This window comes from Rattus norvegicus, chromosome 8 (assembly GCF_036323735.1).
Source record: "Rattus norvegicus strain BN/NHsdMcwi chromosome 8, GRCr8, whole genome shotgun sequence".
Classification (NCBI taxonomy): domain Eukaryota; kingdom Metazoa; phylum Chordata; class Mammalia; order Rodentia; family Muridae; genus Rattus; species Rattus norvegicus.
This window is the reverse complement of record NC_086026.1, coordinates 31,208,817-31,235,668: the sequence shown is the minus strand read 5'-3', so window position 1 is coordinate 31,235,668 and position 26,852 is coordinate 31,208,817. Positions and strand designations below refer to the sequence as shown.

General features: G+C 43.9%; 1 protein-coding gene across 3 annotated transcripts in view; it reads left to right on the top strand.

Annotated features, from left to right (window-relative positions):
* The window catches only part of Dpy19l1 (dpy-19 like C-mannosyltransferase 1), an 88,461-nt gene extending 61,817 nt beyond the window's left edge, over positions 1 to 26,644 (top strand). For 2 of the 3 annotated variants that reach the window (NM_001191791.1, XM_039081363.2), the window contains 9 exons: positions 5,230 to 5,331; positions 7,304 to 7,375; positions 9,778 to 9,827; positions 13,596 to 13,620; positions 14,947 to 15,066; positions 16,537 to 16,711; positions 17,356 to 17,455; positions 18,458 to 18,583; positions 24,066 to 26,644. In NM_001191791.1, coding sequence (NP_001178720.1) covers positions 5,230 to 5,331; positions 7,304 to 7,375; positions 9,778 to 9,827; positions 13,596 to 13,620; positions 14,947 to 15,066; positions 16,537 to 16,711; positions 17,356 to 17,455; positions 18,458 to 18,583; positions 24,066 to 24,222 — 927 coding nt within the window. In that variant the 3' untranslated portion in view covers positions 24,223 to 26,644. The remainder of the gene's footprint in view (positions 1 to 5,229; positions 5,332 to 7,303; positions 7,376 to 9,777; positions 9,828 to 13,595; positions 13,621 to 14,946; positions 15,067 to 16,536; positions 16,712 to 17,355; positions 17,456 to 18,457; positions 18,584 to 24,065) is intronic. The other variant, XM_039081362.2, reaches the window with a different exon arrangement.
* The last annotated feature ends 208 nt before the right edge of the window (positions 26,645 to 26,852 follow it).

Below are 26,852 nucleotides of genomic sequence, written 5' to 3'. Positions count from 1 at the left end.
TGGACAGGTCCTGAGGAGCAGCTCTCCCTGAGGCAGGAAAGGCAGTGCACCATGGGGGACAGCTCTTGCACTCCTGTGAGGGCTGGCTGAGATGTTGTGGTGCCACCATTTTGACAGGAGCCGCCATTTTAGACAGCTCCTGTGAGACATTTTACTGCAGTAGCCGTAGGCTAGGACAGGAAGAAGGGGCCTGTTGCAATGTGACATCTTTTGTGGGCCAGTATCTCTTCGGTGCACCACTAATGGACTACAGTTTCTGTTTTATTTAGGATTCTTATGGATAGTTGCTTTATTTATTTGTGTGTGTATAGAAACATATGTGTTCATGGTGCTTGTGTGGGTGGCTGTGGCTGAGTAGAGCTGGACATGAGGTATTCTGTTCTATCACTTTCTACCTTACTCTTGAGACAGTGTCCCCCACTGAACCTGTAGTTAGGCTGCTGACAGCAAGCCCCTCTGGTCTCACCCTTGACAATGCTGGGCTTTCAGGCATGCTAGTCTCATGCTCTGGCAGTGAGTGCTAATGTACCTCTCTCCTTGAGCCATTCCCTAACTTCACTTTGCTTCCTTTATTTTTGATGTTGTGATGAGCATATTCTCACTTGGGGGCCTCCAGCAATTATATTAATAAGAAAGGTAATGAAGGCTGTGACAAAAGAGTGGTACATTTGGGAGCACACAGGAGGAGAATCAGGAGCATCTCTGCAGATGAGAGGAGAGGACTGATGGAGTCAGTTTGGATGCAGAGGATGGGAAGGAAGGCAGTAAAAAGGCTCCAGGCTCAGGCAGACTTTGGTCCTTTCTGTTGGAGGACAAAGTAATTAGGGCAGATTCAGACTGAAGACATTGGAAACATTTCTGTTGTGGCCTAATGTCTTAGTATATGGTCAGTGAATATTTACACACGAGGTGACCTGAGCTTGGCGAACATCGCTAGAACTGCAACAGGGAAGCTACAGCAAGGGCTGCTGTATCCTGATGTGCTCTTGCTAAGGAAGCACATGCCAGGCACCCAGGCCTGGAGGGGCTGTGTCTTTCCTCCTCCTCTACTCATTATCCTTTTGGAGGAGCCGGAGCCTGTGCCCGCACCTGTGCCCGCGCCTGTGTCCACACATCTATCCGTTCTCTCTGGTGAGCTAGCAGGTGTGCGGATTCACGTATTTCTACTTTGCAAGTTTTAAGTAGGACTCATTTCGCCAGTAATGAATTCTAAAGCTTTCAAAAACAAAAACAAATAACCAACCAAACAAGCAAACTAAAGCCCACTTGTACCTCCCAACATGTTCTTTTCAGCAGTTTTATGGTTCCTTAGGTTTGAATGGCCATATTTGACCTGTGAAATCTCACACAATTTACCTGAATTAAAGGAGCTTTCTCAGGATAGTATGCAGTCCGTGTTCCATAAGCTTTAGTTGTTGTGGTCATGGTTAGTATTGTGATTTATTGTTATTGTGTGTACACACACACACACACACACACACACACTCTCTCTCCATTCTTTTCTCCATGGATCCACTTGTGAGTCCTTGGTTTGCTAGGTTGGCTCAGGTTGGTGGATAGCGCTGCAGTGCATTGAGCTGTGAATGATTCTTCGTTAGTTCATTTTAATGGTGTTCTAGAGACTGCAATGCATATCATAATTTTAAATAATCAACGGAGGTTAATGCTGGCTTATTCAGGTTTTATCTATAAAGCCCTCACTTTAGAATCTCTCTCTTCCTCTCCTTTGCACTGTTGTCACACACTGACCCCGTGTCTTATTGCCAGCTGCGTGAGTTTGGATTACTGCGCTGTCTGTAATAGAGAGGAAGAACAAAGGGGGTCATCGCCTTTTGTGCGCGTCAACATTTTCACCCCTTTTATCACCTTTCTTCTTGTGTTTGAGGAGGCTTGTTTCCTTTTAACCTATAGGACCCCATTTTCTAACTTTACATAGCCAGGGCTCTTAGCAATAGGTTTATCCAGTTTTAGTTTTGTTCCTCTGTTTGGTTTTGGTTGTTGTTATTTTTTTTTCTCAATTTGCCAGTTACAGAATTGTCTGTTGGTTGTAGCTTCCAAAAACCTAGCCTTTGTTATTTCTAAGAAGGCAATCAACATTCTTCATTAAATATTGATAAAGTTTCCAGTCATTTTTGCCTTCTGTGCCCTTTGCCTATTCCCTGTTCATATCACCTTCTTCTCTATCTACTGTGGGTTTGTAGAAAGCATGAACTCTCTTGGAACTCTCTTGTATATGTTCTCCAGGGGTGTGGGAATGTCTCCATCCCTAGATGGTTGTGTCATCTCTAGGTTCTCGAGATAGCGTTTACACCTGCTCACGCCACTGGGATGGCACTTTAGGCTCTGGCAGGATAGCCTCCCTCTTTCATTTCCTGCTGGTGCTGATTATGGTGTTTCTAATGTTTCAAAACAGGTCCCAGTGTCCTCAAAGAGACCATGCCATTGACTCAGCAAACTAGAGAATCCAAGGTGGTGTTGATGGTGGGTGGAGCAGCCTAGGCAAGAGTGCCACAGATCCCCATTTCTTCAAGGAAAGTTAGTTTTTAATCAGCAAATGAAACTTGATGGCTGCTAGGTTAGAAGACTGTGACCTGGCTGTTTGTGACACTTTTGTCCAGTTTTATAGCTGCCTTGGGGGAGGGAATGTCTGACTCTTCCGGATCCAGACGTCCCCACATTCACTGGCTTCCTAACTGACCCAGGGTTGTACATCTTCCCAAGCAAACCTCACTTGTTCGTTGTGTTATTCTTTCTTGGTAGAGCTGGGTTTGGCTGGCTAGTAGTTTAAGCATATTTGCCTTTAATCATGAAAAGTATAAGGTTCTTTTTCACTTGTAATGATTTAGTCTGATTTGAGTTTCAGGATACTGGTAGCTTCCCATGGCTTTGAAGACAGGTTCACTCTCTTATTTTCAGAGAACATTTGGGTAGGCTGGCATTTCCCCCTTAATTGTAGCCAGAGAGCAGCAGTGAAGCCTACAGCACTCAGGATCTTCTCTCTGTGGAGGTTTTCCCTGCCAACTTGACAGATTGCCTTAGGAACGTGGTCATCTGACTGGAGCTGTGGCTCGTGCCTTCAGGCCCACTTTGCCCCTTTTGTGTGTGCCGTCAAGGGAGTGTGCTTTAGACGAGTATCACTGAACCCAGCTAGCTGAACTTGCATGTGCAAGTTTTACGTATACCGTAGGTGGGAAATGGTCCTTTGTTATTAAAACTACTACTTTCCAACATCTCTAACTTGGCAGGTAACATTGTATGTCTACTGTGTACAGCATCATGTACATTATGCAACCATTAAAAGCAGCCTGTCTTGTATGCTCTGACCACCTCTCCCCTCACCTCCTCCTCTCCAAGCCAATTTTAACCACACTCTTCTGTGGAGATTAGCTTCTGTGGGGTCCATTGGCAAGATCAAGCATGTAGGAAGATGCTCGGCCCTTTTGATGTTACCACTCTTATGTTCTAGGAAGTTTGTCTTAATTGTTCCTGTAAATAGTGCTCTTCATATACTTTCTAATTTGGCATTTTGTGACTTTCTACATGATCTAAAGTTTATTAAATTTTGGCTTATTTATTTTCTAGCAAAAGGATTCCTAAAGCCATTCATAGTTATTTTGTAGTTTTACTGCATTTATGATTAGAAAAAAATTATATGAAACTTTAAGATACTGTTATGACTTGGAGTGTGTGTGTGTGTATGTTTATACACATACACTTAGAATTTTTTTTTTACTTTGCTTAAAGAGAGTGTGTCTGCTCTTCCTGTGAAGCTGATAGTCCTTCTTTATGGACATATTACTTACATCCTGTGATTTGTGCTGTCTTTTATCTTCTGCTCCTGGAGGAGTGCTTATCACTTCTAGTGAATGCCGTCAGCTCACCTCTTTCTCCTGCAGTTGTCATACCCTCTCAATCCATGCCAGTCCGCATACAGGCAGGCGTCATTTGACTCTGCCATTCACAAGTTTCTGTGAATCTCCATGTAGGTTTTTTTGTAGTGCGTGCGGGGGTGTGTGTGTGTGTGTGTGTGTGTGTGTGTGTGTGTGTGTGTGTGATGTATGTGAGGGGGGTTGGAGTTCTCTCTTTCTGGATTCTGGGACCACAGACTTCATTGGTTTGCATGGCAAGGACCCTTACCTGAATCTCACTGGCCCTGGAACTTACTTTTATGAGATGTTGCAGTTGCTGTCCTAGGTTTTCTGTCTCAAACTTCCATTGTTCATTTTCACTTCTGCCTTCGTGTGCATTTATCTTTTGGAGACAGCATAGTGGAGTATTTGTTCCCCTCAGCCAGTCTGAGCAACTGTGCTGAAGTCGGATGGTTTAAGCTCTTTGTGCAGGTGGCACTTCCCTTTTGCTAGGATGCTTCCTTCATTCTCTCTGGGATTTGTTTCTGTATGCTGTTTTGTAACCTCCCTTCTGGCTTCATGGCTCTACCAGCGCCTGCCTCTCTCTCTCTCTTTCTCTCTCTCTGTCTGTCTGTCTGTCTGTCTGTCTCTTTTTCTCGTGGATCTACAGTCGTCCTTTCTCTCTGACATCTCCTATATCACCACATCCCCTTCATCATATGCTCTGCTCTCGCTGCGACTGCCTGTTGTGTGGTGGCCTTAGGCTTTCTAATCTTTGCTGTTTTAGATAATAATGAATTTGGAAGTTTGGTGAATGCCTTATGTCTGTGAGCCTTCCTTTTCTTGTTCACAAAATGAAGGTGGTTGCTTGCTCTTTATCTTTTGTGGGGAGGACTGCACACAAGCCCATGTTGATTGATAGAAGAAGGCGCCTTTTATACTACTTCCTCCCATGTCAGCTACCTTCAAACAGTTCTCTAAAGCCCTTCTCAGCCTTCCCTCTGTGCTCCAGGCTCGGTTTCCAGTGTGGTGGACAGGAATCTGTATAAGTTCCTGCCAGAACTTTCAACCTCCTGGTAGAGGGCAAGTTGGGGGCTCTTCCATCAGCTGTAGTGAGCAGGAAACCTGCAGGATAAAAGCCTTGGGCATCGCTGAGTGGGCGGTAATGGACCTGGGTAAGAAGCTTTGGGAGCCGACATGTGCTGGAAGAACTAGACACAACTGTGAGGTTGCAGGAACAGAACTTATCTTAACGAAAGCCTAGAATTGGAACAATGGACTTTTTCATGCGGCAAAAATTATTTTAGGTATTGTTAAGATTAAAATGCAAAATTATAATATTTAGCTTAGTATAATGATTCCTGACTGTATTCCTTTCTAGGCTCATATTGGCAACTTATTAACATCAAAATTCTTCAGTTACAAGGATTTTGATACTTTACTGTATACTTGTGCAGCAGAGTTTGACTTCATGGAGAAGGAGGTAAGACATAATGTCCAGCTTTCTTCCCTTGGCTTTGGCCCTTTCCATTTTCATACGGGGGCTACTGTTTCAGGGTCTCAGTGTGCGGCTGTCTCAGAAGAAGAATGCCTCGCAGCTCAATGAAAGCACCTCCCGTTTGTATGTTTATTTGTGCCCCTTTCCATGGCGGCCATTTGGAAACCTGATTCAGACCCACAGTGCTTGAACGAGTGAACCCCGAATTGCCGATGGCCTCTTTTCAGGGCTACACTTCTTAGTTCGCTTGGGCCCTCTGGATCTTCCCCTCCACTCATGTATGGGGATTTGAATGATCTCATCGTGTTTAAATATCATTGAACACAAGTTTCCGTACTAACATTTCTCTTTTGAAGACTTGATTCAGGTATTTGATGATTAGAGGAATGCTAGCGAGTGGGTAGAGGGTTGTGGAACAGAATCCTGCAATGTTGGTTAGTGGTTTTGGAGGAGCACGGCTTATTCTTTATGCTATAGCCTACAGGTTCTTCGTATACTACAAACAGGTATTGTGAAGACAGAGTGAGAGTTCACATAGTAAAATGCTTTAGTCTCACACGTGAGATACCTTTTGCAATACTTGAATAAGCTAGTTTGTTTCAGCAAGCGTGTCCTTATTAGTCTTGGAAGCACCACCATTTGCATTCCTTTATTGCTGTCTATACCTGATACATTTCCTTGACGCCCATATGTGTAGGAATGTACTAAACTGGCCACTACTTTATTGACACGTTCATTACCCCTGCAATACCACTGTGATAGTTAATTCTCTGTCCTGAGTGCCAGGCTAGCAGCCTTCAGTGTAGACTCTGGTGTGCTTAGTCAAGTATGCCTTGATGACTCTAATTGCACGTTGGTCTTTATTTATCCTGGTTATGACATTGATATATGAAAGCTGATAAAAGCTATACAAATGGTAGGAAAAATCAAAGGAAGGGTATGGGTATCTCTTGTAAGATCTTAAAATACCAATTTATAGAAAGCAAGGTTTCTTTGGGAAACTGGTAAAGAAAATAGAAGGTAAACATAACAGAGAACAGATGTAGGAGGGGCTGGAGACTACGGAGAACATCGTGCGTGCTGCTCTAACCCGAGAGTGGCCGCTGCAGGTCTAGTGAAAGAGTTCGCGTATTGAGGCATAGCATGGCTTCATTCCACATAAGGCTGTTTGCAGTATGCTACGCTTGTGCATCTGAGTCAGGGTCTGTGCTGCTGAGGCCGCTGAGGATCCGGCTTTTGAGGGAGCGCATGGCGTATATGGTATTGTCTGTGTGTAGTAGGAACAAAGACAAACCTTAAATGTTAGTTATTCCACAACATACTTCCAAACTGACCCGGAAAGATGCTCAGTATATATAACAGAGTGAACACAGGTGATCTTACCTGTGATTAGCACACAGAGGTATAAGAGCTGTATGCCAGCGGTAGCTGGAGTGGCTGATAACTGAGAGCTACACAGGACTGTGCTACTAAATACATGGCTATAAATGTTTCTGTTGTTAAAGTGTAAAATCTAGTTTTATTACCTTCATAAGCATTGGCCATTATTCAGCATGTATTTGTGTGTAAGAAAGAGAAATGCACTAGATAAGAATATGCATAAAATGTGGGAGGTAGCTTGTCCATGTAAATAAATAAACACTGCCTACTTGGGATGAGCAATGAGAGATCTCCAGACAGGCAAATAGTGTATAAAGAGAAGAATCGAGGTGCCTTTCACAGGAGTTTTGGAAACTGCATTTTTAGTGTTTTCAACCTAGCACTGGTGAAATGTGTTTCTATGGAAACGTGCTTTAATTTCAATACCAGGAATCAGTGCACAGGTTGGACTCTTGGTTGGTGAAGGTTTGTATGAATGTTCTCTACTTATGCCTTTAGAAATTCACCTGCCTCACCATTTGAAAAAAAGTTTTGTTTGGCTAAAACATTTCCCTCTAACAATTCTGCTCCATTGTAGACTCCACTGAGATACACGAAGACACTGCTGCTCCCGGTCGTTCTCGCCATCGTCGCTGCCATTGGTAGGAAGGTGCGCTTGCCACTCAGAAGCCTGTTGTAATCGTATACACTGTATTTGTAATTGTAATCGTAATTGGCTTTGTATGGTAGTTACAGTTATCTGGCTATAAGATAATCTGATAGTTTGTCCTGGTTTATTGAAACATTTAGTATTGTCTTACTGATGGCCTTTGATACGAATACTTAGATCTCTGTCCGCCTAAAATAGACCCAGGAAAGAATCTGATCATGCATTTTGGAAGACCTTTCTGGATGTCACAATTGACCCAAATACAAATTTATTTACCCATGTCCATTGGCTAGATTTTAATACTAAGTAATATTTCCAAAAATATTTAACACTTTTGCTCTTTTATATGATATATGAGCAGTTTCCAGTTACAACTGAATGGGGTTTATTATTTATCAAAAAGAATTGGGAATTCAAGTGTGTTGGTGAACTGGATAACTTGCTTAGACTCCATGTTTACTTTGATAACGAAATTCTAAGCCCTGGTGTAAACTGGGCCTGAGAAACATCACTCTTCTATGAAGAAAAGCAGGAGTGAGACTGTTTTCAAGTAGTTTGTGATGGCTGTAACTGTGTAGGACTTAAAAGATGAGATTAACGTTCAATCGAAGAGGATAGGACAAAGCCTGACAATGATCTCTAGTGATTTGCATTAGCACAGTGAATCTATCTGTGGGATCTCCTGTACTGTAATTACTCTTCACATTGGGTTTGTACTGGACTCTGCACTCCAGAGTATTTCCCCATGGTGTAATTTGATGTGTTAGTCAGTGTCCTATGAGGCAGACAGATAGTGCCTTGCAAGATCAGATGTTGTTAGCAGCTCCCTTCGTGCCCGCTGTCATACTAGACTCCGGCTTAGCTCCCTCCTCCTACAGCAGGCCTGGCAGCACCAACTCTCCACCTGCTTCAGCTTCTGTCAGATTACTCAGTTTCACTACGTGGCAGGCTCTGAGCTCGCTTTGCAGTTTTGCACTTTGTTCATATTTAATAATCCTCAAACATTGTCAGATATTGACCATTAAGAACCTATTTAAAGACTACAGTGGTCGGCACGTGATGCCTACCTGGAGGCAGATGCAGATGGATGTCTGTGAGTTTGAGGCTGTCCTGGTCTACATACAAGTTGTAGGCCAGCTAGAGCTGCACAGTGAGGTGAGACTATGTGCAATAAAACAAACGAGACTGCAGTTTTGATGGCAAGATGTGATGAAATATCATTGCATCAGATGAGTGAAGCTCCACTGTGTAAAGAACAAAGGATTCAAATCGAAGCTGGGTAATTGTTTTCAAATACGAAAAGCCTACCATTTGGAAAATATGCCTACCTTTGGTGCCTGAGAAATCTGGTCAGTGGTAATTTCTGGAGATAGAACATTGGACCAGAAATGCATAGATCAATGAGAAAGGTGTTAGAGACTGAGGCAGCAGCCCGGTAGTTTCTTCTAGGGGATAAACTAAGGCATGCACAAGATGCTGTAGGGATGTTCCTGCTGGAGACAGGATGTTAACAGGTTGCTGTCTCTGAGCCATGTGGGTAGTTCTGTGTGCCTGATTAAGGGAGGCCTTGCTATCACCTCATGTGGGGGAGGAGCAGGAATGAGTATCAGTACCATCAGTGCTTCTTAACCCTCACCCCTATCTTCCCAGAGACAGCATTTCATCCTCTGGGCCTGTCAGTCACATCCTAAAAGGGGTATTGGAATTTTCGTAATAGGATTGGTGACTATTAGACAAAATCAAGGACTGTGCTAGTATAAAATAACATTGAAATTATTATTTCCTGAGTGTTCTCATATCATAGGGTGATATCATTATACAGCAAGGCAGGTCCAGGATAAGGCAAAGCCTATCACTGAATGAGGAGGAAGGGTAGGTGGGGAAAAAGTCTAGGAAGGAGAGAGGAGGGAGAGAAGTTGGGGATCAAGATGGAGACAACAGGCAGGATGATCCAGATGCAGGTGCACTAGGTCAATTGTATCTTGTCTAGGTGGGCGGTTATATCTTTATTAATTGGCATGAGTTTATTGTGTGGATGTATTGTGGATTGAGAATTTAACATGTAAATCTGATTGTTGGGTCTTGACTTTACTGGGTAGTTGGGAGTTTATTCTTTAACTACCAGGGAGCAGTTGCTGGGAGTGTGGGCAGAGTCCGTGGTTGGGAGCCGAGATAGGCCAGCCACTGCTGAACTTCTAGAACCATGATTTTGCTGGGACCAGAGAATTTGTGGCTAGCAGGGAGCCGCTGGAAAGGATACTAATCTCAGATGAATTAGCGCTAGTTCAAATGGCCCCATTGGAACTAGGGACCACCAGGGTATGCATCGGAATTATATTAAGGGTTTTAACATTTATTTTTTTATAACAACTTTTCTAAAGTCTTTAAAAATCCATTTGCAGATTATTAATGATATGCGGGGTGTCATAGCTAACCAAGAGACAGATGTAAGGTAAGTGTGCTCCTACTGTTCTTACTTCCATGCATTGAATATTTGCTCTACTGTGCACTTCTGTGCTTGCATATTGTATGCTCAGCACTTCAGAAGGATGCTCTCAGCTGTCACCATTCCCTCCCTGTGGAGGAGTCTCGGCTCTGCATTCATTTATCAGAACTCAGGCAGAGAAGTCTGACCAAGCCCCCTTCGCCTTCCTTCCTGGAGGGACACAGAAATGCCAGTTCAGCAGAGAAAATCAGTTGTTCTGTTTGGAGACCATTTGAGAAATAAACAGAGAAATATAAAACTAGATCCATTCCTTATTTTCTGCTCTACTCTAAGAAGCAATATTTAAATCATAGGTAACCAACCATACCTACAGATTGGCAAAGAGAATGTACTTGTAATTAAAGAAATGAAAGCCTTTTCTAAAGGATGTAAAACTTAGATGCTGGGAAGGTTGACAACATCAAACAGAAGAACTTCAGTCTGATAAAAGATGCTAGAAGCATTATTGAACGGAAAAGAATAATTGCAGAAAATATCTGTGGTATATGACTCAGGACTGATAACTGGTAACAAGCATACAAAGACCCAGAAAAAGTAATGGGAGCGTCTCCATACACACTGGGAAATGAGCGCAGGACCTAGGAAAGGGAACCAAAAGAAGAGCACGTTTGTATTTTCCCTCTCCGTCACACTCATGCCTAGGGCCTTCTCGTCAGTTAATGATGGTAAGCTGTCCCTGTGTCTGGGTTTGCAGGAGTTGAACCCTTGTCCATGCACTGCACTCCCTTTCAGCCCAACCCTTCACATAGCCAATAGGGAAGAGTAGTCGTTGAAAGGGTATTTACGCATGACTCATAGGGGCTCAGAAAGGCCTACAGTCTTGTGACGAAGACATTTTAGATAAAACTAAAGTCTTTCTATTTACCAGATTAGTAAGAATTGGCAATGACCAGGGCTTGCCCAGCTGGCAAGAAACACACAGCGGGCCCCCCTTCACACTGCAGCTCCATCCTGTGGAAATGTTCACACAAATGAGATGGAGGTCAAGGGTGCTTAGCATGGTATTGTGTGTATATGGAAAGTTAATGTGGTCAAGTATATATGTGTTAGTAAAGAATAAAGCTATGGCCCTGGTATAAAGGAGAATGTTTTACCATCTTTATGGGAATAGTTTGAGCATATATCATTGGATTTTTTTTTGAAAAGCTAAGTAATACATATATATGTCCACTATAAGTTATGTGCTCATATGCATGTTCTTTTATAACTTGAATGTGCTCACCTTTACACCGTCCCTTGACCTTCACAGCTACCATAGTGGAAAAATCTTGCATATCGTTTATCAGCCGTTGGCTATAGCTGCGCCTGCTTGTATGTGTGACGATAGGCAGGGAGGGGAAGTGCCTTTGCCGTATGACGCCGAAACTTCTCCTCATTTGAGCAGTGGTTTGGTTTGTTTTGTTTTGTTTTGTTTTGTTTTGTTGAAGGAGTTTGGAGAAGCAGCTTCAAAGTTAGAACTGTAGTGAACAATTCTGGAAAAGGAGCTGAAAACTTTTCATGGGAAAATAGAACTGAGGAATAACTTAACTACAGAGGGAATTCAGCAAACCAGGGTCACTGGGGTTCAGCGCTCCTGTGGAAATGGACTGCCTTGCTGATCTTTCATTTAGCATAAGAAAAGGTCATTATAAAACAGACAGGATGAGAAAGAGGTCCGTTTCCATTTGGATGTGATCACCATTAACCACTTTATTCATGGACCTGGAGGTCAAGGATGGTAGTCCTGGCCTCCTGTAGAAACTGCATCTCTCCGAGGTCATCCTGAATGCAGTCTTGCTGGCCGGGGTGCTGGGGTTGGACTTCCTTGCCGTCTGTCCATGGGGATGGCAAATGATTGCTGCATTTTAGCACTGCTTGTGCTTAGGAAATGAACCTGAGCTTTTGCTTGGAATGAAGAGGGGACGCCCTACCTTCTTCATGCTTGACTAGCGTATTTGATAGAAGCAATATATACACATTCTTTTGAGATCAGATTCCCAAATCAGATTATGTTCTGCCCAGATTGGGGAACAAGGATCACCCCGATACATATATTCATCTTTGTTCAAATCTTGGGAACAACTCTGAAGCTCTTAGTGCACCCTTTGTCAGAAAGCTTCCAGATCCATTTTTCCTATCTGACACCTCTACTTTCCCCATGGCTTATCTCAGAAGCCGTAGTCTTAAGTCCTGCTCTTAGATCTATAACCTAACAGGATGCAAGTCTTGCTATTGTCATATTTAGAATGCTATCCAAACTTCGACTACCCCTGCCAGCTCTTACTCTGTCCTGTCAGCGCTGCCTCTGTGGATTACCACCTCCTGCCACTTCCTAATTACTTCTGCCTCTGACCTTGTCTCCAGATGCAAGCATTTCCAGCAGAAGGCAGAACACACCACATGCTTGTTCTCTCCACTCCTTCAAATCACTTAAATGTCCCAGCCTTCATCCTGGTCTCCTGGACCTTGCACCCTCTGACCCTTACCTCCCATCTATGACCCTCCCTTAGTGTCTCTCTGCCTTTTCTCCTCTCCAGGTACAATCTTCATGGCTGACTCAGCAGAGCCTCCTTACACTGTCTGCTCTTTGCCCACAGGGTCTTCCAGTCTCCTCTCTGACCTACTCAGATACCACTCAGTGGTCACCAGCCTTTCTAGGCACTCATGATCATACATGTTACACTATTTCTTGTTCTCTGCAGGGAGACAGGACATCTGTCACTGGGGACGAATGCTTCTTTCCCTCTGAATTATATATAAACCCTGAGAGGAGAAGCGTGTTTTTCTATCTTGTTACCTCTCTATCTCCTGGGTGTTCAGTTGTCGGTGAACTTGAATAGATCATACTCTAGACTCTTGCACATCGCATTTTAGTAGAAAAGGGCAAGTAAGGTGATACCCTAGAAAAACATGTGAATTCTATCTCCTCTAAAAAGGGCAGTGGGATGGGTGTAGCCATGGAGTAGACACTGGGTAGGAGACAAGCCTCTCTGGTGGCTTTAGGGGTCAGTCAGCTTGTGACCAGGTCATGCAGTCGGGAGAACAAGGGAGAAGGTAGCTGTCCAGGGTGAGAAATGGGGTCACTGAAGGAGGAACATTGAAGCTGATGGATTGAGAGTCTGTATTAGTTACAGAGGAACCTTGTCCATTTTAGACTTTGAAGCAAAGGAGTAAATGGCTGGCTGGTCTTTTCTCTAAATGCTCTTTCCGAGGCTGTGGCAATTGATGCTCAGCAGGGAAAGCTGAGGGCAGGACTCGTCAGTCTCTAAGCACAGTGCCCAGAAAGACTATTCCAGCAAAGCTGAGGGCAGGTGTTGTGCCTGTTTGAATGTTAAGTCTGGTGCTGAGAAGACTGTGCATGTGACTTCTGTGTCCCTGCCATCTCTGTTGCTGCAGTAGTACAGAGAGCTCAGGGTTCATGCACCAGGGGAGGAAGTCGGCACATGGGCTCTGTAGGCTTCAGAGTTCTTCATGTCATGCCTTAAGTCATCCGCTGTGTACACTGTGTGATTATTGGCATAGTAAATACATACATAGTAAGATGCACATTGCCATTTTAAAAATGTGCTCTCTTGAATGGTTGTATACTAGCACTCGGATAAAGGTTTTAGTTTTGATTTATGTATCTGTGCCTCGAGAGCAATACTAAAACAAGTTGTAAAAGCTCTTATTTGTAGATAAAAGAAAAAGTAAATGGAGTACCTCTGTAGTAAGTACATTTTCTTTTCATTTCAGAAAACACCAAGTTGATCATGGAGAGGTAATATTTAACGTTACCAAGACATACATACATATATATATATATATGTATATATATATATATGTATATGTATATATATATATATATGTGTGTGTGTGTGTTGTATATTGTGTGTGTATTTTCATTCTTTGCTTTGTAGTTCTGGTATCTAGATTTATTGGTTCTTGTCATTAATTTATCTTCAAAATCCTTAGATATGTACTTTTTTGTGGGAAGGAGCCAGCCGATTGACTGACTCATTTGCTGATAAACATTGTGGTCAGTGAGTGAGTCCCTACAGTGACGTTGTTAGTTCCTGGAGCCCGTGAGCCAGGTGTGCGAGGTGTCCTTGTGTGGCAGAATGCCATGTTTTCCACATCTTGTCCAGAAGCTCCAGAGGTGTGATGGCTGCTGTTCCCACCTTTCAGAGACCAGCAGCTTCACACAGCCCAGGGTGGAGCACTGTGGTGTGGAGGCAGAGGCCTCCATTCCCCTGCCCACTTCTGAGCCTTGGTCTGATGGCAAAAACAGTAGACTTAAGGTAGACCCTGAAATCACGCTGTGCCTACAAGATTGACTCTGCCTGCAGTTGCACATATGTTTGCCTGTGTGGCACTGACGAAATGGTGCAGCCTGACAGTGCATGTTAGCAGTTTCTCCCTGCCTATAGACAGGAGTTCTCAGGTCTCACCAAAGTGCAGAGAATAAGCGAGTGGAGTGCTCAGCCACACATGTGGTTTCTCTATGATCCCTTTTGCTACGAAGCCGAGTCAGGGACAACTGCAGCAGCTTCTGCACACAGGGCTGCTAAACTCGTGAACTCACTGCAAGGGCTGCCTGCACAAGACCTGTACACCATCAAGCCAGTCCATATTCCAGCGTGGGAGGGGCCTTTGCTTATGAACCTTTACCCCAAACTGGGGAGCTATTGACTGTTGATGGCTTCTGCAGGAGGGAGAATCATTTGTCTTAAAGACATGGCCCCTGCTAGGTCCAAAATGCTCCAGTGGATGATCTCAACCCCATGAGAAAGTTGGGGGTTGGGGGGGGGGAGGAGAAGAGAGGGAAAGGGAAGATGTGTGTATGTATACATAGTGCAAATTATTGTTGTTTTAAAGGAGGACACAAAGTTAAGAGGATGTAAAGAGTTTGGGGTGTGGTTCCAAGACGCTGGAGTTAAGGGAAATTATAGGGAATGATTGTGTTGAGAATGCCTTGTTTGAAATGCTCTGAGAGTTAATATAAATATTCCATAGAAAGAACATTTAAGAAACTGTTTCTGCCCAGATTAACAATGTCTTCCCTTCACAAATGGTAGAGATGAACACTTTTCTTTCCTCCCATCAGTTGGTTTACCACGCTCTGCAGCTGTTTGCATACACAGCCCTCGGTATTCTGATCATGAGACTGAAGCTCTTCCTCACACCACACATGTGTGTTATGGCGTCCTTGATCTGCTCCAGACAGGTAACTTGGTGACAGGGAGTTCTAGCCCAGCCTTGGCTACCAAGGGATCTTACAGTAGTATTGGCCGACAGGCTGTGATTCCCTACCCCTGAAGTTCTTTGCTTCTGTCCACAGCTTCCTAAAGCCTAATGGTCCAGGCTGATCACCGTCTGCTCTTCTACCTTGTAAAGTTATCCTGGCAAACAGCAGATGCCACTGCAGACAGGGTTTGTCAGCGGTCAGCGCATGTGCTGACAGAGAGGACAGCTCAACTGCAGAGGAATTTCTTATCTGTATATCACATATTTGCCTTATTATTATTATTATTATTTTATTAGGTAGATTTTAGTTTTTCAAGAAAAAGTTCTTCTATATCCCTGGCTGTCCTGGAACTTGCTTTGCAGACCAGGCTGGCCTTGAACTCAGAGATTTTTGCTTGCCTCTGCCTCTTGAGTGCTGGGTTTAAAGGTATATGCCACCACCACCCAGCCACGCTTCGAGATGATTTTCCTTGTATGTGCATTTGTACCTGCTTCCCTGATTTATTCTTTAGTCATCCTTGACGAGTCACTCTCATCATGTAATTATATTCAGAAAGTTTTGCTTCTCTGTAGTGTGACTGATTCATCAGGTGGTCAGCAAAGGAACAGCATCGCCTCTATCAACTGTAACAAGTGTTTACTCTTAATTCTAGGAGTGTGTGTGTGTGTGTGTGTGTGTGTGTGTTCCCCAGAAGTGAGGCAGGGATGCCTGAGGGAAAGCACAGAGGGGCGGTTCTGTGCCGTGTGGACTGTTCGTGTGTAGCTGCTGTCACCATGCACAAGCTGTTAGAGAGGACCTACCCAGCTCTCTCATTCTCCTCCTCCAGGCTGGGCTGGGACAGCAAACAGAGCTGGTGGAAGTCCTCTGTCTTGACTCCCACCCCACTAATAGGGCAGGTAACAGTGTCTGTACTGTGTTGCAAACTCAGAAGGACTCTGCATTGGGTTAAGTTTGCTCCTGCTGTGGTCCTGGAGATCAAACCCAGGCCCACAGGCAAGTGCTGTAACTGAGCTGGGTCCCTAACCTATTCTGAACCAACGAGTTTTATAAATGGGTTCTCGGTTTTATTCTAGGTTGGGCCTTGTAAATCAGGCAGGTGGCCTGGCTCTTCTTGCAGTACTTCTGAAGCCGTGTCTCTTAGCTACGATAGTTTTGATACTGAATATCACTGCTGAAGTATTATTCACTGGGCCAGCAAGATGGCTCAGTGGGTTAAGGACCCTCAGTGACCTCGAGTCCAATTCCTACAGTTCGATGAGGTGGAAGAGAGAACTGACCCCACAGTTGTCCTGTAGCCTCTGGCACCTCCCACAGTAATAGTAATGAAGTTCTACTTCAGACAGTCCACATGTGGCACCACAGCAGAGGCTGGGTTCTTCCTCAGGAGTTGTCTTGCTGGTACACAGGGCTTTGTCCTGACAGTCACCAGGGTTGTTTCTTGGATTTCAGCTGTTTGGATGGCTCTTTGGCAAAGTGCATCCTGGTGCTGTTGTCTTTGCTGTATTAGCAGCAATGTCTATTCAAGGTTCTGCAAACCTACAGACCCAGTGGAACATTGTAGGGGAGTTCAGCAACTTACCACAAGAAGAGCTCATAGAATGGATCAGACACAGCACAAAACCAGGTAAGACAACAAGAAAGTCCTCCTGTTTTTAATCTAACTTCATTCTCTTTCCACCATGGCATACATTGCCACAGAATCCAACCTGAAGTCTTTTAGAGGAGTCAACACTATTGGCTACATGGTGTAGGGCAGGGAATGCTATACACATCTTAGTGATTTATTTTGCTATGTTCATATAAATTTAAATTTATAAACGTTTTCCAGATTTGTGAGTTCTACATTTAACATTTCGTTATGTTTCCTTCCTTGGTGGAATTTCAGTATTAGCCCTCCATTCCCTTTTACCTGTAAGTGATGGCCCTTTAATTCATGTGTTCCCATGGAAACTTGCTGTCCCAGTAGGAAGTGGTTGGTGCTGTGAAACTTTTAGTCATCAGGAGACTACTCTCCAAGATATTAGAAAAGGAAAGACAGGAAGGTGATACTCATTCCTCAGCGCTGACCACCCTGTTCCCCAAACCTGGCTGCAGACTGTCTCTCAGCCAGCCACCTGATTCATTCTGCTACTGCCCCTGAACCTTTAACTTGTGAGCCTCCCTGGGCTTCAGCCAGCTCTGTTACTTGTGAAATGACTGGGCTGTCCTGATGGCAACCCCTACAGATGCTTGTCCAGCATGTTCCTGAGATCATGTAATTGCTTCCAGATGCAGTGTTTGCAGGCGCTATGCCCACCATGGCAAGTGTGAAGCTCTCCGCTCTCCGACCCGTGGTGAACCACCCACATTATGAAGATGCAGGTCTAAGGTTAGTGCACAGGTGCATAATGGGAAGGACAGTCTCACACAGACAGACAGCAAGTGAGGAGCCCAGCAGAAGAGGAAGGAGCGTTTCTGAGAAGATAGGGACAACAGGGTTATTTCAGAGTCATTCATGGGGAAGGAGCAGCTGGGCTAGAAGCCAAGCTGTTGAGGCTCCATGGTTCAGTCATGCTGCTGTCTTTGGTTATGGCTTTCTATTGGGCAAACAGAAAGAAATCCTGTCAGTTTTCCAAGGTATCCCAGTCTCCATAGCGCTATCTCCCACGATTGTCCAACATTGACCAGTCTAAGCCTCCCCCTTGCTGGACATTTTCCCTGAAATCTGAGGAGTCAGTTGGAAGAGATTCATTCAGTGGGATTTCCGCTCTGCTTTTATGATATCGTTTGCTATAATGAACTTAGATCTTTTGTCTGGTCATGTAAGACTTACTGTTTTTCCAGTAAACTATGCCTTCTCTTGTCTTGGAGGAGATGATAGATTTCTTATAGAAATACCTTCCAGAGGAGGGAAAGCTAGCCCTTTTCCAAATGATCAGATGATTCTGTTAGTATCTTGTTTTGCATAACAATGGGGTGCACATTTTATAAATAAGAAGCTTTTTCATTAAAAAGTCAATTTCAGTGCAATTTTCCAAAGCAGTTTTATACCGTAAGTTTTTCTTAAATCTAGAACTCAGTGGAGAGTTGTATGGGTTGAACGGTTGCCTCTTCCAACCGTGCTAGTGTGTTTGCTCTCATCGCTGTCTGCACACAGGGTTGCAGGACAGCTGCAAGCAAAAGCAAGGGAGCAAAGGCAACATTCAGTTTGGAAATGTGGGCCCAGAAGCTTGGGCAGTGTCTGCCTTGTTGTTGTGGTCTCCGTAGGCGCCTTCCAGCTCCTCCAAGGCCTTTCCACTCTGTCTTCCCTGGACTGTGCTTAGTCTCATCTCATGCTTGCCTGTGCCCCTTTTAATCGTGAACATTTTTGCCTACTTATTTTTTCTTCAAGAGCCAGAACAAAAATAGTATATTCAATGTATAGCCGAAAAGCACCTGAGGACGTGAAGAAGGAATTGATAAAATTAAAAGTGAATTATTACATTCTGGAAGAGTCATGGTGCATAAGAAGATCCAAGTAAGTACTTCATACAGCTCATAGTTTATAATCTTAAGAGTCAGCAGTTAGCTTAGACCCATGGTAAGTGCTCTGTATATATGATATGATATGATATGATATGATATGATAGATATGATATGATATAAGATATAAAATAAAATATTTTCAAAAGTATGAATGAACATCCCGTATATAATTTGAATTAGACCTTTTTATTCATCATAGAAACATCCTTTTTAATAGTGATGTGTATGTGTGTGTATTTACTATTACCTTAAAATATATATATATATATATCCTTAAAGTGACTATATTCAGAATGATTGATAATCTTCCAAATTGTTCTTATTTGTGTTTGATTTCTTTCAAACACATTAGTTAGAATTGAGTACACTGTCTTTCAAAAGACCTCAGACTCTGAAACCAAGTAATGATGTAGTCTGGCTGTGCTCCGGTGGTCCAGCAACAACTCAGGGACTTCATTGTCCAGATTGAATATACACAGCTGACACATGTCCTGGGGCTGGATGTGGTTGTCTGGTAATAACACCTCAAGTGAAACTCTCCTTTCTTGCTTTACCTACATCCTCCTAAGTTTATATTTGAGAAGTTTGTTTCTATGAAGAAGTTCATTGATCAGAGAGTAGCTACAATGACAGGAAGATCTCAAAATGAAATATAACTTCTGAAGTGGACATGACCTAAGGCCTTACCAGAGGCTGGGCACACACCTGGAATCCCAGCACTCAGCATGCTGAGGGGAAGATTACTAATTTGAGTTACAGGTGGAGTTTGAGAACAGCCTGGACTGTATAGCAAGACTCTGGCTCAAAAACAGACCAATCAAAATGGAGCACAGCAATGCTGAATACAAGTGAGACAGTAGATGACAATGTCCTGCAGTGGCGGGACCAAGGCTTCCCTACATGGGGAGCACAGGACCTGATGATGTCACCAAGAGTTGAGGGCGTTGTATATTTTATATCAGAACTCTTACTACTGTTTAGTCCAACTGAAGCCTTCAGGGGACTGCTCTATCCTTGTATGCTGTTTACTACAGTGGTACTACAGGGCATGAAGAGAAATTGATCACATAAATTTCGTGAATGGAAACAGTTCTATGATACAGTATCTACATAGCTTTGTCTACAAGACCTAAGATAGTTACTGATTATTGAAAGCCCTTCCTATGAGTAGGTTCCAGGTAACTTGAGTTTAATCATTTATAGAAACCGTCAGTGCTGTTATAGTATAGAACATGTCTTAAATGCTTACACCCACTGTCAAGGAGGTGGCTTAGCATTAAGTGTACTGGGTGCTCCTGCAGAGAACTTGGCTTCCTTTCCCAGCACCCTTGAGCTGGCTCCCAACTCTGTAACTGTAGTTCCACAGGACCTACTGCACTCTCCTGGCCTCCACTGGCACTAGGCACTTATGTAATGTACATACACATATGCACTCAAGACATTCCCTCACATAGAGGAAAAATTTAAATGTGTGTAGTGATGTGGATATAATAATATTCATATACTCACCAATTGCCTCTAGTCTGTACAGCACACAGAATCCAAGTGCTAAGTGTTATGAGGCCATGCACAAAGGCAGTGCTGGGGGAACATTTGCAACAGCTCAGCATTCTGACAGCCTTCTGTGAAAGTGGGGTCTTTATCTCCTTGGGCTTCCCCTTTTAAGAAGCATGAGGCCACTGGAACAGGAGAGGGCCTGAGATTAAATACTTTTTGCAGGGCGGAGTGTCTGGGAAGGAAAGCTCATTAGCTAAGCCTCCAAGCCTTTAGGTACCTCTTTATAATGGAGATCTAATCTTGAGCCTTCAGGATCTGTGGTCATGTCCTCTACCTGTGGAGGGGCTTGGGCTGTGCCTCTATGCAACTTATGGTCATAAATCTATGGAGGGCTGTGGGCTAGGGACCAGCCTGGTTTCCCAGGAGTCAGGGACACCTACTGTCCCTTCAGGGTCTCTGGGGTTCAAGCCTCCTCAACCGGGAACCAGGGTGCCTTTCCCTGTCCCACAAGCTATAACAGAAGCCAAAGGAGAATGGACGGAGAGAAGGGGGCAGGTTTTTATCCTATTTTTACAGGTACCAGAAGAACTGAGTTTTTCTTATTCTGTCTGCATCAGTTAGGTTGGCTAGAGACAACCTCCATCTTGCTGCAAATACTGGAAAGTAAAAGTATGTCAGAACAGGGCAAGCAAAGAGAGAGCAGGAGAGAAAGGAAGGAACGTCTAGTGCTGAGAGAGTGTGCATGTGTGTGTGCCTGCACATGCTTGCCTGTGCATGCTCAGCCAAGCATGCATTCATGCATGATCTCCTAATAATCTGCCCTAATCATTCCTCAGGTACATCACCATGTGGTCAAAACTAAAATACACCTATTTTTAATTTCGTAATTGTAGATGAAATTTTATAACCTTTTATATTGTCTTTCTTTTTTCCTTCCTTTCTTTTTCCTCTTTATAGTTTCAAATAAAGTTTCTTTTAATTCAAATCAGGGTTTGAATAAAGTAATCATTCACATTCTTGCTGACGTTTCCCCAACCCATCTTCTTCTAATAATGAGTGCTGTGTGTTGCTCTGTTGTTAGCCTGACCCTGAACTGGCCTTAACTGATACTCTGATTCAGCCTTCTGGGGATCTAGGATTATGAACACACACCACTGTGACCAGTGTCACAAATGCTATTGAAAGATGGGGTTCAGTGTCAGGGGAGACTTTCAGAACTCCAGTAACAGTGGCAGGCGGGGACCCTAAGGCAGCTCTTTGCCCCTTCATTTTGCCTTAGCATGTTGAGCTCTAGAAAACCCAGAGTAGGTACTGAATTTTTAGCTGTCATGTTTTCTACAACCCCAAGTATGATAACGGTTCAGCCTTATGTGTGTGAGAAGGTTAAGAGTGGAAACCAGAAGCCCAGCCTTATTCTAGTTCTTCAGCTTGGTAGCATCCAGTGTTAATGAGGCTCTTCAGAAAGTGCACTGGAACCCTCTGTGGGGACATCACTGGCAAGCTCTCTGGACAGTAGTCTGATGGAGGCAACGTGAAAATCTGTGCCTTGGACACAGTGAACATTTAACTTTCAAAAGGGAGGCAGGCACCAAGAGTATTGCACTATGGCAGCAAAGTGGGAAACGACCGAAGTGTAATCCACCAGAGTCTTCAGTAATCACAGATCAGAACCAACGGCTGCAAAGAGGAGCAAGCAGGGCTTCATGTACTAAGACCAAAGAGTAACTAAATCGTACTGTCACAAGTCCCACAATGTCCCCAGTTTTGTGTAAGCAACCCAGAAATGTCCCTGTTTATATTTTGTGTGAGAGGAAACATGGATCAAAGCTCTAGCAGCATAGATAGATGCTTATGTTTATTAGCAGAGCCTCTGAGAAGTGATATTCAAGGCTAGGCATGAACCTGCTGAGTGGTGAATAGTCACAAAGATAAGATTAAATGGTACTCGGACTTCTCATAAGTGTTTTCTTCTTGTGGGGAGAGAGAGAAGGGAGGGACGGAGGGAGAGAGGGAGGGAGGGGGAGAGAGAGGGAGAAGGGAGAGGGGGAGAGAGAGAGAGAGAGAGAGAGAGAGAGAGAGAGAGAGAGAGAGAGAAAGAGAGAGAGAGAGAGAAACATAGCCATGGTTCATTCTCTGTAATTTTAGCTGTTCCTTTCCTTTCTTTTATGCTGAGTGGAGATTGACTGTGAGGGCCTCATCTATGGTATTCAGGCACATTGGCCCAGACCTTTTTCCTCTCTGTGCGTGTATGTGTGTGTGTGTGTGTGTGTGTGTGTGTGTGTGTGTGTGTGTGTGTGTGTGTGTGTGTGTGTTGAGATATCTCAGTAACTTGCTCAGGCTAGTCTTGAACTTAAGATGTTTCTACTTCAGCCTGTGCCAGTAGTACAGAATTTTCTTCCAAAACAAGTAAAAGCAGAATAGCCACCTGGAAATACACCAACTCTCTCCATAAATGTGATCTTAGTTTAAAATGTTAAAATTATTTGGATGAGTTATTGAGACAGGGTCCTTCTATGTAGTTCTGGTTGTCCTGGAGCTCAGTATGTAGACCAGACTGACCTTGAACTCACAGAGGTCTGCCTCCATAGTGCAAGGATTAAAGATATGTGCCACCATGCCAGGCTACTTATATTATTGTTTATACAAATATATTTTTGGCTGGGTATTGTGGAACACACCTAGAACCCAAAACCCTGAAACCCTGAGGCAGGAAGATTGCGTGTTTCAGGCTATCCTAGGGCATACAATGAGACCCTGATTTTGGAGAAAAACAAACAAACAGAAATACACCGTATTTGCAGTTTAATTATTCATTTAGCTAAGAAGTAAGCGTACCTCTGTCAGGTTTCAGGTATCTCATATATCCAGAAATGCTCAACCTGGACTATTGGAAGATTTCTGGTAGTTAGATAAAAGCCAGCATTCCTCAGGAATTTGTGAAACTGGTTCCCATCGGCCACAAGTGTCATAAGGAGTCATTGTCCTTGCCCTGTTAGAAGGGACACGTGGCTCCATTGGCGTGCACATGTGGTTACATGTTCTAGTCCATGCTGGGCCTCGGGCCCTCTCCATACCTTCCCACAAGGATTCCTTATACACTCCCAAGTCACTAGCACTGGCCCTTCCACCTCAGTCCCAGCTCTGTCACTCTCCTGCCTCCTGCTCTTCTCACTTCTCTGGCAGACAGCCCTGGCCATTTCCAGTCTGCTTCTCTTTCTCTCTGCTCTGGACTCTGGATACTTTTTCTTCTTTACCTACAATAACAATCATAACCATCCAATGGAGCAGCCATGTTGGCAGTTTCTCTGCTATGTTCCTCCCGTACAACCACAGTAAGACTCATTTTAGAGTGTAATGAGTACCTTCCCCATGAACTAAGCAAATTTCATAATTGTTAAAACTAATACTTTTGCACTCTGAGCCTGGTGCTGTAAATATCTGATTGTCCTCAGTGTACACATTCTGAGGGGCCAGCGGTGCTGTGGGCGTCTTCCCCTTACACAGTGGAGCCCCTCACAGCACAATTCTCGATGAGAGCAGAGCAGAGCAGAGCCTCCGCTACCTCATCCAGACCCTGAGAAACCTATCCCGTGCCCTTCTTCTACTCCTGACACTCCCGCTATGCTCCACTGTCTACTCCCTGACACTCCCGCTATGCTCCACTGTCTACTCCCTGACACTCCCGCTATGCTCCACTGTCTACTCCCTGACACTCCCGCTATGCTCCACTGTCTACTCCCTGACACTCCCGCTATGCTCCAATGTCTACTCCCTGATACTCCCGCTATGCTCCACTGTCCTAAGGAGGAGCTATGCACATTACAAAAGTAAAGGTAACTGTTGTGTGAGTTAGGAACTTTGTCAATTGATGGGAGTAGGAAAGGTGGGATGACACAAGAAGCGTAGACACTGCACTTGAATAAAGCTGTCTGCAGTTGATAGTGTGTATTGACTTTAACGTGTGTTCACTTCTCTAGGCCTGGGTGCAGCATGCCTGAAATCTGGGATGTGGAGGATCCGGACAACGCTGGGAAAACACCCCTGTGTAACATCTTGGTGAAGGATTCCAAGCCTCACTTTACCACAGTGTTCCAGAACAGTGTTTACAAAGTCCTAGAAGTTATCAGACAGTGACTGCACGGGCACCTGCCAGAGACCACATCAGTAATGGCTTTACTGCTTTGCCACTAACTCAGATTGCAAACCTTTTAAAAGTCTCTCAAAGTAACTGTTTTCAAATGGCAAACATTTGATTTGATCAATTTGCCAGTCTGATTGTAAAAATGACTTACACCAGATCGATTAGTTACTGTTTCAATGCACCTGTTAAAATTTGCTATGCAAATGAGTATATGCTTGTACTTGGTTTAAATATTTGTGTTACGGTGAACAAAGCCATCTGTGTAGAAATACATCATGGATCTTGATGAAACTGTAGTCACTTCTGGACTGGTTAGGGCCGTTACCACCCTGCTTCCTGTTTACCTCCTGGTCGCTGACCACGTCAGTGAGTCTGTGACTCCTGGTCTTGTCAGATGCCTCAGCTCTCAGTCCAGGCATAGCTGGCCCTGTTCACCTCACTTCCGGGTGCTCTTTTTGTTCTGTGTTGCTCTTGTGAACTGGGTGTCCTGCCTGTTGTTACCCAGACTCCTGGGTATGGTGGCGAGGGCCAGCTCCTGTAGGTTCCAGCCACGTGGTGGTGTTTCTCCGCAGACAGACTGGTTTCTTTTCCACATAAATGTGATCTTCTCTTTAGGTTGACTAGCAAGTGCTTATTCTTGGTTAAAAAATTAGTAATTGAGTATTTTTCTCATTTTTAGTATTAATCAAATATTATATTTTAATACCTTTAATTCATTTAAAAATTTTTATGATTAATCACACTTTTAGGAAAAACTATTTTGGACAACCCCAAATATGATGCATCTATAGCTTGATATATATATAGAGAGAGATAGCTTATGGTGGACTGTAGTTTATGCTAATTTTACTTTCAGTATTAAGATAAAATAAAATCCAAGTAACTTCTGTCAAAATGTAAATGAACAGTTTTTTATTTTGCTTTCAAAATTGCCTGTCTTTAATAAGACAAAGCTTTAAGCCTTATAATTTTGCCTCAAAAAAAAAAAAAATCTCAGTGTGAGGAGTGCTTATGCTCGATCTTCTCCAGCGTGTCCTTGTTTTTTGGGTTTTTTGAGTTTTTTTGTTTTTTAATTCGCAAATATGCTTCAAATTTCTTATACGAATTTTGTTTCTTAAAAGTTAATTTGTGTGAAATGAGATACTTCAAAACCATAATCTTCATTGTTGTAAGAAATGGTTTTGAGGTTTTAAATTCTAAACAAACTGTGACCATGGCTGACTACACATTTAATTATACAGTCTTCTCTTTATCAACCGCAGGCAGATTAACCTCAGTGTGGATTGTCCTTGAGACCTGAACCCTCAGGGATGGCTTCCGGTGCCTACTCCTGGCAGCCTCGGAAGAGCCCTTCTCTTTCTGCCTTCTTCCCAGAGCCCAAGGACAAGCTTGTCTGGGGGCATTGGTCACCTGCAAAGACAGACAGCACTTGCAACTGAGGAGCGAGGCCTCAGTGAGGAGCCGGCCTCACCAGCCAGGGTCCCCTCCCTGAAGCTGCCCGGGGACGGCCGTTCCCACTGTTGCAGACTGGCCAAGCTTCCTCATCTGACGTTTAGTTTTATTTCATAAGCTTTTCCAACTCAGAAAACGGGAGCGGCTGGAGGTCATGGTTTAGGAGTGCTTGAGCGATGACGTGCTAATGCAGAAGAATGGAAACAGGGACAGGCGTGGGTGGGAAGGACACTCTCCCTGTCTCCTGCACAGCCATTCTGCAGCCCAACATGGCTGCTGTGTGGATACAGCAGTTAGGATTTTTTTTAATCACCTTTTAAAAGTTATTTTCTGTCCTTACCCTCTAACAATTCCCTTCACAATAAGTTCACGTGTGATGATGGGAAATTCTGTACAGAGAAACAAAATATTAAAATACTATTAGAGCCAGTTCACACACTGGGAAACATTAAAAGTAGTCTAAATTAGTTTCTCTGCAGAAACCTTTTGTAAGTGTGTCTTATGTAACTCCACCAGCAAGCTCTGCTTGTGTGCCAGGAAGGCAGCTTGGAGCTGAGGCCGTGGGGTCCCCTGTGTGCCTGGCCTCCAGCACGTGGTGGCAGCCAGTGCTCTGCGGCGTAAACACTTTGGCAGCCTGGAGCAGTGATAGGTTTTATGTAGCTGACAGTGCAGTATTAAAGCTCAGTGTTCTGCATAGTTTTTGCTTCAGTGTGAGGAAGGAAGGGAAGACGGGAGGCAATCGAATAGTTATTATTGTGACATTAAAAAAGTGAGCTGGGAAATCCGTCCATTAAAACATAAACCTCTAAAATGCCTGGCAGAGTGTGTGCCAGCAGCACGAGGAGAAAACGGGAGGATGTGTCTGAAAAAAGCAGTCCTGCACAGAAGTATTGTATTTTTATGAATTTTATGCCCCTTGTTTACATGTACTATATATGTTAAATAAAAAAAAAATCCATGAAAGATGTGCCACATGCATTCTCCGCCTGCTCCCGTCCTCTGCACCCACTGTGGCTGCACACGTTCTCCTCGAAGTCCGCTGACGTGAGCCAGTTGCTTCACCTGCAGTCCTCGATGACGGGGAGGGGCAACCTGGGGCCTGTTGCTGATGGTGGGGGCCAGAAGCAGCCCAAACGTTACGGTGTTTATGGTCAAAGCCACACTCCTTTGT